We start from the raw sequence: 15,037 nt of genomic DNA, 5'->3' as shown, positions 1-15,037 counted from the left end.
AAGGCAGAAATCATGGAGGAGACAAGGCATATACTTCAGGACTGCAACTAAAGGAGAATTGTAGGATAAGAATTTCAAACACAACATAATGACAAATTCCAGAAATCAAAGTGTTTGGGATCCTTGCTCGCAGAGAAAGATTTTTATGAAGCTAATTAGGGCCAGAGCCTTCATCATCAGCAGTCTTTACAGGCTAAACTCTGGCAGGTGTTCTGTAGGAGGGGCTGCTTAGGAAAGTAGCAGGGCTACTTTACACTGGAGAAGTGGAGAGTAGAGAGGAGTGGTAGGCTGCCACAGGGCATATGAGTGGCTGCACTACTTAAAAAAGAGAGGCTCAGCTTGCCTGAAGTGATGCATACGTGGCTATAATCATCCTGTGATTCTGAAATTTTTTTCAATTTTGGTCTTTATAAAAATGGCAAGCTGGGCTTCCTGGTCACGCAGTGGTTGAGAATCTGCCTGCCGATGCAGGGGACACGGGTTCGAGCCCTGGTCTGGGAAGATCCCACATGCCGCGGAGCAACTGGGCCCGTGAGCCACACCTACTGAGCCTGCGCGTCTGGAGCCTGTGCTCCGCAACAAGAGAGGCCGCGATAGTGAGAGGCCCGCGCACCGCGATGAAGAGTGGCCCCCACTTGCCGCAACTAGAGAAAGCCCTCGCACAGAAACGAAGACCCAACACAGCCATAAATTAATTAATTAATTAATTTTAAAAAAATATACATCACATTAAAAAAAAAATGGCAAGCAACGATTGAATACATTTTAAAAGTAGAAAGCCCTTTAAAAGTATGGGTAATGATTCAATTTTACAAATAAAATGGTATTATTGCTCAGACTTCCAGAGAAACAAATTGGTCAATGGATGTATTTCTTCTCTGTCCCTCTAATAATGGTACTGAGAAATAATGAAATATTAGGGGGAAAAGGAAACGTGTAATAATACAAAGAAAGTGTATTCGGATATTAAAAAAAGAGTCCTCATTTTTTAACAAATATATTTTGTAATACCAACAAATCCTCACAAGTTTGTCAGAGCACATGGCCCTAGTGGCAGCACTATGAAATTAGCATAACCTGAGACTAGTTTGGGAGAATTAGAAACATTTGCTGCTACTTCTACCTTAATTCTTAATTCCAACTGAAGTTTCATCACATACCACAGCAAAAAGGGAAATTAGATGCTAGTTCTGAATTCGTTTGAAAAGTTTAAAAACAGCAAGAAGAAACAGCACTCTGTTTCTGTAAGGGAGTCTAGGAACTGCCCAATAATTACAACCAAGTTCCTTAATGAGGTAGCTCTAATAAACATTTATATCTTAAATAATTTAGATTGTAACCATAACATGAATTGCTTGGATGCTGTGGTTAAGAAAATTATACAAAATTAAGCAAATTGTTTCAAGAAGAGATGTCTAAAATTTTAAATTATTGAAAGAAATAAGCTAGAATGGATGTAGTGAAAACCTGATACTATTTCTAACAAAGCATTTCTTTCATATTTTATTCCTAAATGTGAGCAATCACCAAGGACTATCAGAAGCAGTTATAAAGACTGCGCCTGGTTAGTTGCAGTCAGCTGTATTATATATATTGTGTTGAAACACACAGTCTTGCAAGAAGATTCCATCAATAATCATTTCATTGTATTACTACTGTTCTGGGTGTCAATTTCATCATCTGTAAAATCATGGGGGTTAACCAGAAATCTCTAAAGTCTCAGCTTTAAAAATCTCATTTTCTGGAGATTGGTTTAAGATGGTGGAGTAGAAAGACGTGCTCTCACTCCCTCTTGTGAAAGCACCGGCATCACAGCTAACTGCTGAACAATCATCGACAGGAAGACACTGGAACTCACCAAAAAAGATACCCCATACCCAAAGACAAAGGAGAAGCTACAGTGAGACGGTAGGAGGGGCACAATCACAATAAAATCAAATTCCATAACTGCTGGCTGGGTGATTCACAAACTGGAGAACACTTATACCACAGAAGTCCACCCACTGGAGTGAAGGTTCTGAGCCCCACGTCAGGCTTCCCAACCTGTGGGTGTGGCAAAAGGAGGAGGAATTCCTAGAGAATCAGACTTTGAAGGCTAGCGGGATTTGATTACAGGACCTCGACAGGACTGGGGGAAACAGAGACTCCACTCTTGGAGGGCACACACAAAGTAGTGTGTGCATCGGGACCCAGGGGAAGGAGCAGTGACCCCATAGGAGACAAAACCAGACCTACCTGCTAGTGTTGGAGGGTCTCCTGCAGAGGCGGGGGGTGGCTGTGTCTCACCATGAGGACAAGGACACTGGCAGCAGAAGTTCTGAAAAGTACTCCTCAGCGTGAGTCCTCCCAGAGTCCACCATTAACCCCACCAAAGAACCCGGGTAGGCTCCAGTGTTGGGTCACCTTAGGCCAAACAACCAACAAGGTGGGAACCCAGCCCCACCCATCAGCAGAGAGGCGGATTAAAGTTTTACTGAGCTCTGCCCACCAGAGCAACAGCCAGTTCTACCCACCACCAGTCCCTCCCATCAGGAAACTTGTACAAGCCTCTTAGATAGCCTCATCCACCAGAGGGCAGACAGCAGAAGCAAGAACTACAGTCCTGCAGCCTGTGGAACGAAAACCACATTCACAGAAATATAGACAAGATGAAAAGGCAGAGGGCTATGTACCAGATGAAGGAACAAGATAAAACCCCAGAAAAACAACTAAATGAAGTGCAGATAGGCAACCTTCCAGAAAAAGAATTCAGAATAATGATAGTGAAGATGATCCAGGACCTCAGAAAAAGAATGGAGGCAAAGATTGAGAAGATGCAAGAAATGTTTAACAAAGACTTAGAAGAATTAAAGAACACACAAACAGAGAAGAACAATACAATAACTGAAATGAAAAATACACTAGAAGGAATCAATAGCAGAATCACTGAGGCAGAAGAACGGGTAAGTGACCTGGAAGACAGAATGGTGGAATTCGCTGCTGGGGAACAGAATATAGAAAAAAGAATGAAAAGAAATGAAGACAGCCTAAGAGACCTCTGGGACAACATTAAATGCAACAACATTCGCATTGTAGGCGTCCCAGAAGGAGAAGAGAGACACAAAGGACCCAAGAAAATATTTGCAGAGATTATAGTCGAAAACTTCCCTAACATGGGAAAGGAAATAGCCACCCAAGTCCAGGAAGCACAGAGAGTCCCATACAGGATAAAACCAAGGAGAAACACACCAAGACACATAGTAATCAAATTGGCAAAAATTAAAGACAAAGAAAAATTATTGAAAGCAGCAAGGGAAAAACAACAAATAACATACAGGGGAACTCCCATAAGGTAAACAGCTGATTTCTCAGTAGAAACTCTACAAGCCAGAAGGGAGTGGCATGACATATTTAAAGTGATGAAAGGGAAGACCCTAAACCAAGATTACTCTACCCGGCAAGGATCTCATTCAGATTCGATGGAGAAATCAAAAGCTTTACAGACAAGCAAAAGCTAAGAGAATTCAGCACCACCAAACCAGCTCTACAACAAATGCTAAAGGAACTTTTCTAAGTGGGAAACACAAGAGAAGAAAAGGACCTAGAAAAACAAACCCAAAACAATTAAGAAAATGGTAATAGGAACATACATATCGATAATTACCTTAAACGTGAATGGATTAAATGCTCCAACCAAAAGACACAGGCTTGCTGAATGGATACAAAAACAAGACCCATACATATGCTGTCTACAAGAGACCCACTTCAGACCTAGGGACACATACAGACTGAAAGTGAGGGGATGGAAAAAGATATTCCATGCAAATGGAAATCAAAAGAAAGCTGGAGTAGCTATACTCATATCAGATAAAATAGACTTTAAAATAAAGAATGTTACAAGAGACAAGGAAGGACACTACATAATGATCAAGGGATCAATCCAAGAAGAAGATATAACAATTATAGATATATATGCACCCAACATAGGAGCACCTCAATACATAAGGCAACTGATAACAGCTATAAAAAAGGAAATCGACAGTAACAAAATAATAGTGGGGGACTTTAACACCTCACACCAATGGACAGATCATTCAGACAGAAAATTAATAAGGAAACACAAGCTTTAAATGATACAATAGACCAGATAGACTGAATTGATATTTATAGGACATTCCATCCAAAAACAGCAGATTACACTTTCTTCTAAAGTGCTCACAGAACATTCTCCAGGATAGATCACATCTTGGGTCACAAATCAAGCCTCAGTAAATTTAAGAAAATTGAAATCATATCAAGCATCTTTTCTGACCACAACACTATGAGATTAGAAATCAATTACAGGGAAAAAAACGTAAAAACCACAAACACATGAAGGCTAAGCAATACGTTACTAAATAACCAAAAGATCACTGAAGAAATCAAAGAGGAAGTCAAAAAATACCTAGAAACAAATGACAATGAAAACACAATGATGCAAAACCTATGGGATGCAGCAAAAGCAGTTCTAAGAGGGAAGTTTATAGCAATACAATCCTACCTCAAGAAACAACAAACATCTCAAATAAACAATCTAACCTTATACCTAAAAGAACTAGAGGAAGAAGAACAAAACCCCAAGTTGGTAGAAGGAAAGAAATCATCAAGATAAGAGCAGAAATAAATGAAATAGAAACAAAGGAAACAATAGCAAAGATCAATAAAACTAAAAGCTGATTCTCTAAGAAGAAAAACAAAATTGATAAACCCTTAGCCAGACTCATCAAGAAAAAGAGGGAGAGAACTCAAATCAATAAAATTAGAAATGAAAAAGGAGAAGTTACAACGGACACTGCAGAAATACAAAGCATCCTAAGAGACTACTACAAGCAACTCTATGCCAATAAAATGGACAACCTGGAAGAAAGGGACAAATTCTTAGCTATAAGCTTCCAAGATTGAACCAGGAAGAAACAGAAAATATGAACAGACCAATCACAAGTAATGGAATTGAAACTGTGATTAAAAATCTTCCAACAAACAAAAGTCCAGGACCAGATGGTTTTGCAGGTGAATTCTATCAAACATTTAGAGAAGAGCTAACACCCATCCTTCTCAAACTCTTCCAAAAAATTGTGAAGGAAGGAACACTCCCAAACTCATTCTATGAGGCCACCACCACCCTGATACCAAAACCAGACAAAGATACTACAAAAAAAGAAAATTACAGACCAATATCACTGATGAATATAGATGCAAAAATCCTCCACAAAAGACTAGCAAACAGAATCCAACAACACATTAAAAGGATCATACACCATGATCAAGTGGGATTTATCCCAGGGATGCAAGGATTCTTCAATATATGAAATCAATCAATGTGATACACCATATTAACAATTTGAAGAATAAAAACCATATGATCATCTCAATAGATGCAGAAAAAGTTTTGACAAAATTCAACACCCATTTATGATAAAAACTCTCCAGAAAGTAGGCATAGAGGGAAACTACCTCAACATAATAAAGGCCATATACGACAAATCCACGGCAAACATCATTCTCAATGGTGAAAAACTGAAAGCATTTCCTCTAAGATCAGGAACAAGACAGGGATGTCCACTCTCACCACTAGTATTCAACATAGTTTTGGAAGTCCTAGCCACGGCAATCAGAGAAGAAAAAGAAATAAAAGGAATACAAATTGGAAAAGAAGAAGTAAAACTGTCACTGTTTGCAGATGACATGATACTATACATAGAGAATCCTAAAGATGCCACCAGGAAACTACTGGAGCTAATCAGTGAACCTGGTAAAGTTGCAGGATACAAAATTCAGCACAGAAATCTTTTGCATTCCTATACACTAGTGATGAAAAATCTGAAAGAGAAATTATGGATACACTCCCATTTACCACTGCAACAAAAAGAATAAACTACCTAGGAATAAACCTACCTAGGGAGAAAAAAGACTTTCATGCAGAAAACTATAAGACACTGATGAAAGAAATTAAAGATGATAAAAACAGATGGAGAGATATACCATGTTCTTGGATTGGAAGAATCAATATTGGGAAAATGACTATATTACCCAAAACAATCTACAGATTCAATGCAATCCCTATTAAATTACCAATGGCCTTTTTTACAGAACTAGAACAAAAAATCTTAAAATTTGTATGGAGACACAAAAGACCCCAAATAGCCAAAGCAGTCTTGAGGGAAAAAAAACGGAGCTGGAGGAATCAGGCTCCCGGACTTCAGACTATACTAGAAAGCTACAGTAATCAAGACAATATGGTACTGGCACAAAAACAGAAATATAGATCAATGGAACAGGATAGAAACCCCAGAGGTAAACCCACGCACCTATGGTCAACTAATCTATGACAAAGGAGGCAAGGATATACAATGGAGAAAAGACAGTCTCTTCAATAAGTGGTGCTGGGAGAACTGGACAGCTACATGTAAAAGAATGAAATTAGAACACTCCCCAACACCATACACAAAAATAAACTCAAAATGGATTAGAGACCTAAATGTAAGACCAGACAGTATAAAACTCTTAGAGGAAAGCATAGGAAGAACACTCTTTGACATAAATCACAGCAAGATCTTTTGTGACCCACCTCCTAGAGTAATGGAAATAAAAACAAAAATAAACAAATGGGACCAAATGAAACTTAAAAGTTTTTGCACAGCAAAGGAAACTACAAACAAGATGAAAAGACAACCCTCAGAATGGGAGAAAATATTTTTTTTGAGAAAATACTTATTTTTGAGAAAATATTTTTGCAAACGAATCAACAGACAAAGGATTAATCTCTAAAATATATAAACAGCTCATGCAGCTCAATAGTAAAAAAACAAACAACCCAACCCAAAAATGGGCAGAAGACCTAAATAGACATTTCTCCAAAGAAGACATACAGATGTCCAAGAAGCACATGAAAAGCTGCTGAACATCAGTAATTATTAGAGAAATGCAAATCAAAACTACAATGAGGTATCACCTCACACCAGTTAGAATGGGCATCATTAGAAAATCTACAAACAACAAGTGCTGGAGAGGGTGTGGGGAAAAGGGAACCCTCTTGCACTGTTCGTGGGAATGTAAATTGATACAGCCACTATGGAGAACAGTATGGAAGTTCCTTAAAAAACTAAAAATAGAATTACCATATGACCCAGCAATCCCACTACTGGGCATATACCCAGAGAAATCCATAATTCAAAAAGACACATGCACCCCAATGTTCATCACAGCACTATTTACAATAGCCAGGATATGGAAGCAACCTAAATGCCCATCGACAGATGAATGGATAAAGAAGATGTGGTACATATATACAATGGAATATTACTCAGCCATAAAAAGGAACAAAATTTGGTCATTTGTAGAGACGTGGATGGATCTAGAGACTGTCATACAGAGTGAAGTTAAGTCAGAAAGAGAATAACAAATATCGTATATTAACACATGTATGTGGAAACTAGAAAAATGGCACAGATGAACTGGTTTGCAGGGCAGAAATTGGGACACAGATGCAGAGAACAAACGTATGGACGCCAAGGGGGGAAAGTTGGGGGTGGGTGGTGGTGGTGGGATGAATTGGGAGATTGGGATTGACATGTATACACTAATATGTATAAAATGGACAACTAATAAGAACATGCTATATAAAAAAATAAATATAAAATTCAAAAAAAAAGTAATCTCTAACCAATAGTCCTAGCACTTTCATAGAATTTTTTATCATATAAAGCACATTACAAAAATCAGCAAATAAGTCAAACAAGTAAAAATGTAACTCTAGGAAGCTAAAGATGTTTATTTTGTAAAACTTCACCAGTTGGGATAAACTGGGAAAGAGAGACCAATCTTGGTTGAAAGTATGAATCATGGAATATTTTAATGTGATTTGAACTGGGATTTCAAAGTGTTCACAGGTAGAGTTTCTTAAGCGCTGATTTCAATAAATAAGAATTGTCAGTAGCATAAAAAAAAAATCTCATTTTCTGAAATTGATGTATGATGATTGCTTTTGGAAAGTCCATTCGCACCAACCTTAACGTCAGGGACTATGGATAAAGTAGGAAATGAACACTGGTTCTTCTGGGCAGCCTGATCTTCTAAACCAAAGGCCACAATCCTCTTCCTGAAACTACTATATCACTTCTCTACCTTCTCTGCCTTTAGTTCCTTAGGCCAGTTTTTCTCCCTTTGGAACTGGCCTCAGATCATCTTGTCCAGCCATCTTGTTTTATAGATGAGAAATGAACCAGAGAGGGCAGGTGACTTGCCTGGGGTACCAGAGCTACTTAATGACAAAGCCAGGGCTAAAATCCAAATCTGCTGTTTGGAAGCCTACTGTTCTTTGCCCTAAATCACACCACCCACTTGTCTTTCACCCCTGACAAAAAGCAGAACACAAAACTATGAGAATAGGGGTGAGGGGGCATCTAGATAATACCAGTGAGAAGTTATTGTATCTCAAAAATATAAATATGGAGGTGATAATAAATGTTAATGCCTAAAATGACTAGCTTAGCAAGTGTATGGCAGACTCAACCACATTTTAATAATCACTGCCTAAGGCCTCTGAAGTTAAAGAAAGCTCTTAGGCTGAGGAGAGCAGAGGCAGAATACTTTGAATAACATTAGAAGAATAAATACAAGGTTGGGGGAAGTGCCTAAAATTTCCTAGACCAAGGAAAATCAATTCAAGGAGCTAAGGTACAGAGAGAAAGATGGTATAATTTGGCTTAGAATTAACTGCAACTTAAGTGAATGTAATGCCAAATAATTGGGTATTATACATATTTTTATTATGTTCTCATAAGAATTCAGAGAAAAGTGATAGGCTGTGCCAACATAAAGAATAATAAAGCCTCACTCCTATAAGCCACTGTCTCGACTTTGACATTTGTGACCTATCTCAGTAATTAAAGCACTGAAACAGTTCAGGTTCATTGCTGCTGTTATAAGGAAGACTGCTTGGTAAGATTCAAAGGAACCAGTGGAATGTGAATTTTATGAAATCATAATTATTTTCACATGAGAACCGCTCAAAATGCAGAAATGCAAATAGAAATCTTTAAAAACTGAGGGCAAAAACAGGGTTAAAGGGAAGATAGACTGTCTGATTCTATAAGTAAGAATATTTCATTTTGAGAAAGTAATATATATAATTGGCCCTCAGCAAGGGATAAATGGCTTCTGTTTCTAGCTAATGAGATTTGATTTAAAATTTTTAATTGGGAGCAATGGAAGAAGCTCAGGAACCAGAACCAAGAGCAAATACTCAGTTTTTCTGAGGGGTATGACAAAAATTCGTCCTTCTTATTTTTATACCATGGAACTCTAAGATGCCTTACTCACTGCAGTAGACAAGCCTAGATCCTATAATATTAAAATAATAAAAGGATATAACACTAAAAAAATTCAAAGACTAATTAAAATAAATTAAGAAATACATTTATATGGAAAAAATGATAAACAGGTATCCTGAGTTTCTCAACTATAAAAAGAACACAATAATCTGAAAGGTTATCATGATGAGCAAATAATATACATAAAATTCTTAAAGATGTATCTGGTACACAATAAGTGCTTTGCAAACGGTAGCTATTATCATAGCCAGGATGAAGAATAACTTTTGAGCTAATTAGATTGGACTAATCACCACCTCCTCCATGCTTCAGTTTCATTCTGAGCATACAAATGTGATCACTGTTAGCCAACTAGGCAGCTTTTGAGATCTTTGACTAGATCACACAAGAAAACCAAAAATAGTATTTGGAAACCAAGGTGAGGGGAAAAGACTTAACCTGAGGAGGCAATGGCTAGCAAAACATATTATGACGTTATTTATAAGCAGCATTCATATGGCAAGGGGTCACTCACAGTACAAAGATATGAAGTCAAAGAAAATCAAGGCAATTTAGAAATCTTAAAAATTAAAGGAAACTGCTGTGACATAAGCCCTAATGAAAAGTAAAAAGTACTTCCAAAGGAACCTGTAAGACTCTTTGCTGGAACCATTTTTATCTAATTTGAAAACAATTCAAGACTCATGATCTTTTCACCTACCAACCAAGAGTCAGTATACTTATTTTCAACCCAGTTTATTTCTAGGAGGATTTGGATTTATTTTTCTTGGTTTTATGAAGCACTTAATTCCTTTCTGCTCCCAGTATGGAATTTATTTTTTAAGAATTCCACTTTCTTTTCCCTTTAAAGTCAAGGACCTTTCCCCTACTCATGTAATCCTAGAACTCAAAGCTGACAAAAAAGAAAACTGTTTTAACTCTGGGAGCATATTCTTGGGCAGGACATTTAAGGCTACATAGAGGAATGGTTATTAACGTATAAAGAAGGTTCCACGGGGATGAAAAAGAAACCCTTGTGCAATTTGAAGGCTAAATGAAGAGAAAAAGCAAAGCTCCTGAAGGGTAGGAGATAAAAATGTAATTACTATGGCTTTTCCTCTCTCCCCATTAATGGAAATGCTGTTTATGACTGAGAACTCTCTTAAGAAATATTCTGAAAGTTGCCAGGTAGATTATTAACAGATTTACCTGTTTATTCCAAAGTTTGGGATTTGCTTCTTTTCAAATATTCCAAGAGTCAAATTGAGAGAACTTCTGTTTCTCAGAAAAACATTAATAAATAAGAGCTTGGATTTTATTGCCTTTGTCCACTCTCCTGATACTGTTCTTTCTTTCTTTAAAAACAATCCAAATGCATCCCTTCCCAAAATACATATTGATCTTAGAAGTGAAATAAAGGAACTCTTTTTTTTTTAATCTTTCCGCATAAGGACTCATAAAAATAGGCCTAGAGGACAGTGACCTGAAAGCAGACAAATCTAGGTCTCCAATTCCCATCACAGTTTCTCCAACCCTACAAGCACACTTAAGGTTCAAAAAGAAAAATTAATGCCCAAACAGCCTGTGAGGCACATAGACATGGAAAAATTTTCTATCCTGGTCTTACCAGGCATCAGATAACATATTGTTAGAATCGTCAATGGACCATTCATTTAGAAAGGGTTCTAACCTTTTAAAATCACAAATTAACATCAGCAACAGTATGTCAGGGATCTTGGACCACACTCACAATGGCTTCTTTGTTGAGTAAGCAAAGAAGCTGTGTTATTTTGGTTGCCTGGAAATTCTTATCTGTTCCGCTGAACTGCAAAGATCTTGGATCCTTATTAAAGGCTGTGGATCTCCACATAAGTGATATCTCTGTTACAGAGAAAGAAGGGGCTGCTGCACTTGCTAGAATGTCTTCGGCTTTGAATCAGATGCTCCAAGTTTGGTTTCAACCAGACTTCCAGTGTGCCCAATGCCAAACTTCAAGCTTTAAGCAAGGGGAGAAAAGTCTAGATCCCAGGAGCACACCAGATCACTCAGATAAAGGAGTAGAAGCATGCTTCAATTGGACTAAAGTTGGTTCCCTTTGTTAGCACCAATCTCTCATTTAGTTCTTCATAGACTAAATTACAGCTTCTCTCAGAGAAGAGGACCTGGATATTGAGAATGAATTAAAGTAGGTACTAAAGTAGAAATTTCAAGGCCAAATATCCACAAAGTCAGGCAAAGCAGCATCTGAGGCCAGTACCAGAAAGTGGTGGAATTCAATGGGCAGCAATTCTGAATACTTGAGTTCCCCTAGAACCTGTCCAGCCTCATGGCCCAACCTGTACCCCAATCATGGGCACCACCTCCTCGATCCACAGTAAGTCCAATGGGGTTGAGGCTCGACTTAGTCGGTGGTGAATTCGGCGTAGCCGCAGAAGGTACAGGATGATGGCCAGTAGCACCACCAGGATACAGGCGAAGAAAAGATAGTGGTTGTACACAAAGGAGAGACGGAACCAGCTACCATGGGCCTGTCGGGCACCTTCCTGCCGTAGATCCCTAAGGAAGAAGGTGGAAAGAAATGTTAGTTTAGGAGAGAAATATTTATGCAGATTTAAAAGGCCCAGTGGTTTTACCCATTTACTCCATCCATGTAAACATGCTATAATACCAGCTCCACAGAGCAAGCAAAGCTGAAGCATGTCCCCAGGCCCAGAGCTGGTATGTGCGATTCCTTCTGTACCTTCCTTTCCCCGGCCTAGAGGGAGCCTCACAGGCCTACCCCCTCTAGAATCTGCGGGCAAAATTAGAAGCCAAAAAAATGAACAGTAAGACAAGACTGTTCATCTGTCAAATAAGTCTTAACAGTGACCCCATGCCACCCTGGCCTACACAGTTTGTAAATACGGTGCTAATGAGAGTAAGGTGGCCCCTGAATCTAATCAAGAAGTCAGAGTATATCTAAATCTTTAAAAAAAAAAAAGTTGCTGTGCTTCCTGAGGATTTAGGATTTATCTAGAGAAAGCTGTCACTTAATCAATTGTATTGTAAACCGAAGAAAAAATAGACATGTAAACCTAAGTGCAGTGATCTGTCTAGAACAGAAGCCCTTCTCTCATGGTCCAGATACCAGATCCATTTTCATTCTGTTTGACCTGCAGTGTTTTTTAAAAATGTGAATCTCCAAACAGAAAGACCACATATAAAATATGTATTTCTGGCTTCTCGACAAAGGAGAGCTGGCAGATGCTGGGACAGCACTTCTGCATGACGGTAATCAGCCTTTTGTTTGGGGCACATACTCTTCACTTCCCCACTTCTCTCACCGGCCTGGCTTCTGTATTGAGTTTAAAGAAACAGGCACCAAAGATTAAGAGTTCATCTTAGTTTATCTGAAATAGTCCAGAGGAGAGAGCACCTAAAAATTATCCCAAATATGTTATGGTACAAAAGAGCAAGACATCCCCTAAAAGCATCTCATGTCCTTTGTTCTAATTCTGGCCCACCAAAAAGCCTTCCAAGTCAATGACATGATCTCTAGAGTGACTCTACCCATTAGGAAAGATTGCTGCATAGGAACAACATATCCCAGTCCTCTAGTCAGATAGAGATAGTTCCAGAGTAACTTTAGTTCATCAGTCAGTATCTTAGAAGTTGTTAGTAAGAGCTCAATTCTAAAGACTGATTTGTTGTAGAGAAACAAAACTGAATTCCTGGGAACTCCCTGGCGGTCCAGTGGTTAGGACTTGGCAGTTTCACTGCCGAGGGCGTGGGTTCAATCCCTGGTCGGGGAACTAAGATCCCACAAGCCACGCGGCATGGCCATAAAAAACCACTGAATTCCTGAAATTGCAAAGAAGAACATACTCCAGACCAATAATTCTCAGACTTCTTTCTGTTTCAACATGCCTGGTAAGTAATAGTAGTTTCACGTGGCAGTAATAAGGGGAGTTTAGGTGGGTTTTTTTTTTGTTTTTTTGAGGGGGAGGTTACTTAAGAAACCTATTCTGAGGCACCAACTAACATCCTCTGAGCTCAAGATGCCAGCTTGGTCAGTCCACTTTACCTGAGTGGTAAGAAGCGTGTTTTATACAAAATGGCTCCCAGTGTCCACTGAACCTCTCGGTCATAGACCAGCTGGGCTGTCTGCAGATTTGGGTAGTCATAGGGAAAGTGGAATCCTTCATGAAGAACCTGGTACATCCAAGCTGACTTAAAACACTGATATCTGTGTGACAAAAAATAGTTAATTTTTTTTAAAGAGAAAAAGAGGGACTTCCCTGGTGGTGCAGTGGTTAAGAATCCGCCTGCCAACGCAGAGGATGTGGGTTCGAGCCCTGGTCCGGGAAGATCCCACATGCCACAGAGCAGCAAAGCCTGTGCGCCACAACTACTGAGCCTGTGCTCTAGAGCCTGCAAGCCACAACTACTGATCCTGTGTGCCACAACTACTGAAGCCCGCACTCCTAGAGCCTGTGCTCCACAACAAGGGAAGCCACCGCAATGAGAAGCCTGCGCACCGCAACGAAGAGTAGCCCCCGCTCGCCACAACTAAAGAAAGCCCACACGCAGCAACGAAAACCCAATGCAGCCAAATATAAAAATAAATAAATTTTAAAAAAAAAAGAAGAAAAAAAAAAGAATTTGAATGTTTTCTGCATATTCCCACTAGATGTCAAAAAGACCTCTCTTTCCCCGTTTCACCTTCCTCACCTCTAGGTGGAGCCAAATCTGAGCCTCCTTTATGTTAATGTTTACCGCAAAAGTGAAGAACACCTCTCTATGCAATGTAATAACACTATTATGAGTATGTTTTACTTTTCTTTTTCTTTCTTTTTTTTTCTAATAGCCCTTATCTTCAGGGAGAATGCTGAAATATCTACAAATACGATGTTTTGGATTTGCTTCAAAATGACTGAATTGTGGGGTGGGAAAACAGATGAAACAAGAGGGCTGGAAGTTGACAGCTATTAGGAGAGAAGCTGGGTGACAGATATTCAGGAGTTCATTATACTGTTCTATTTTTGTTTATGTTTAAATTTTTTTAACTAAAACATTTACAAAATGGGAGGACTGATGAACCAAACTGGCAAAATATTGATATTTGTTGAAGCTGGGTGACAGTTACACATGGGTTTCTGTTACTGTTCTTTCTACTTTTCTGCATGTTTGATATTTTAATAAAAATTTAAAAATAAAAAGACCACCACTTTTGATTTAAAACCACTTGGAGAGAACACTTTTTGGTAACCAGCAGTTTCCCTTGGCTTCACTAAAATAAGCTCACTATTTTGGCCTCTACCCTTCAGAAAATCAAAATCTGAAATAACCAAATTCTCCTTCAACATAAAATCCAATCTGTACTATCACTCGCTCACTCTCATTCATTGTTCATACACTTTTTTTTTAAATTTAATTTAATTTAATTTTTTTGGCTGCGTTGCATCTTCATTGCTGCGCACAGCCTTTCTCTAGTTGCGGCAAGCGGGGGCTACTCTTTGTCACGGTGCTTGGGCTTCTCATTGCGGTGGCTTTTCTTGTTGTGGAGCATGGGCTCTAGGCACACAGGCTTCAGTAGCTGTAGCACGGGGGCTCAATAGTTGCGACATGCAGGTCCTAGAGTGCCTGGGCTTCAGTAGTTGCAGTGTGTGGGCTCAGTAGCTGTGGTGCGCAGGCTCTAGGGTGCGTGGGCTTCAGTAGTTGTGGTGCAC

General features: G+C 39.0%; 1 protein-coding gene across 3 annotated transcripts in view; it reads right to left on the bottom strand.

Moving 5' to 3' along the window:
- The window catches only part of ENTPD7 (ectonucleoside triphosphate diphosphohydrolase 7), a 90,112-nt gene that overhangs the window by 14,951 nt on the left and 60,124 nt on the right, over positions 1–15,037 (bottom strand). The window contains exons 13-14 of one of the 3 annotated variants that reach the window (XR_014249219.1): positions 13,393–13,554; positions 11,020–11,885 (exon numbers count right to left, since the gene is read on the bottom strand). Coding sequence is in view for 2 of the 3 variants with exons in the window: in XM_082408103.1 (XP_082264229.1) it covers positions 11,654–11,885; positions 13,393–13,554 (394 nt within the window). In the remaining variant the exon portion in view is untranslated. Of the gene's footprint in view, positions 1–10,618; positions 11,886–13,392; positions 13,555–15,037 lie in introns of those variants that run through there. The other 2 variants (XM_082408102.1, XM_082408103.1) reach the window with 2 other exon arrangements.

This window comes from Balaenoptera borealis (assembly GCF_965194805.1).
Source record: "Balaenoptera borealis genome assembly, chromosome: 10".
NCBI classification, from domain to species: domain Eukaryota; kingdom Metazoa; phylum Chordata; class Mammalia; order Artiodactyla; family Balaenopteridae; genus Balaenoptera; species Balaenoptera borealis.
This window is presented reverse-complemented; position numbering and strand designations above follow the sequence as displayed.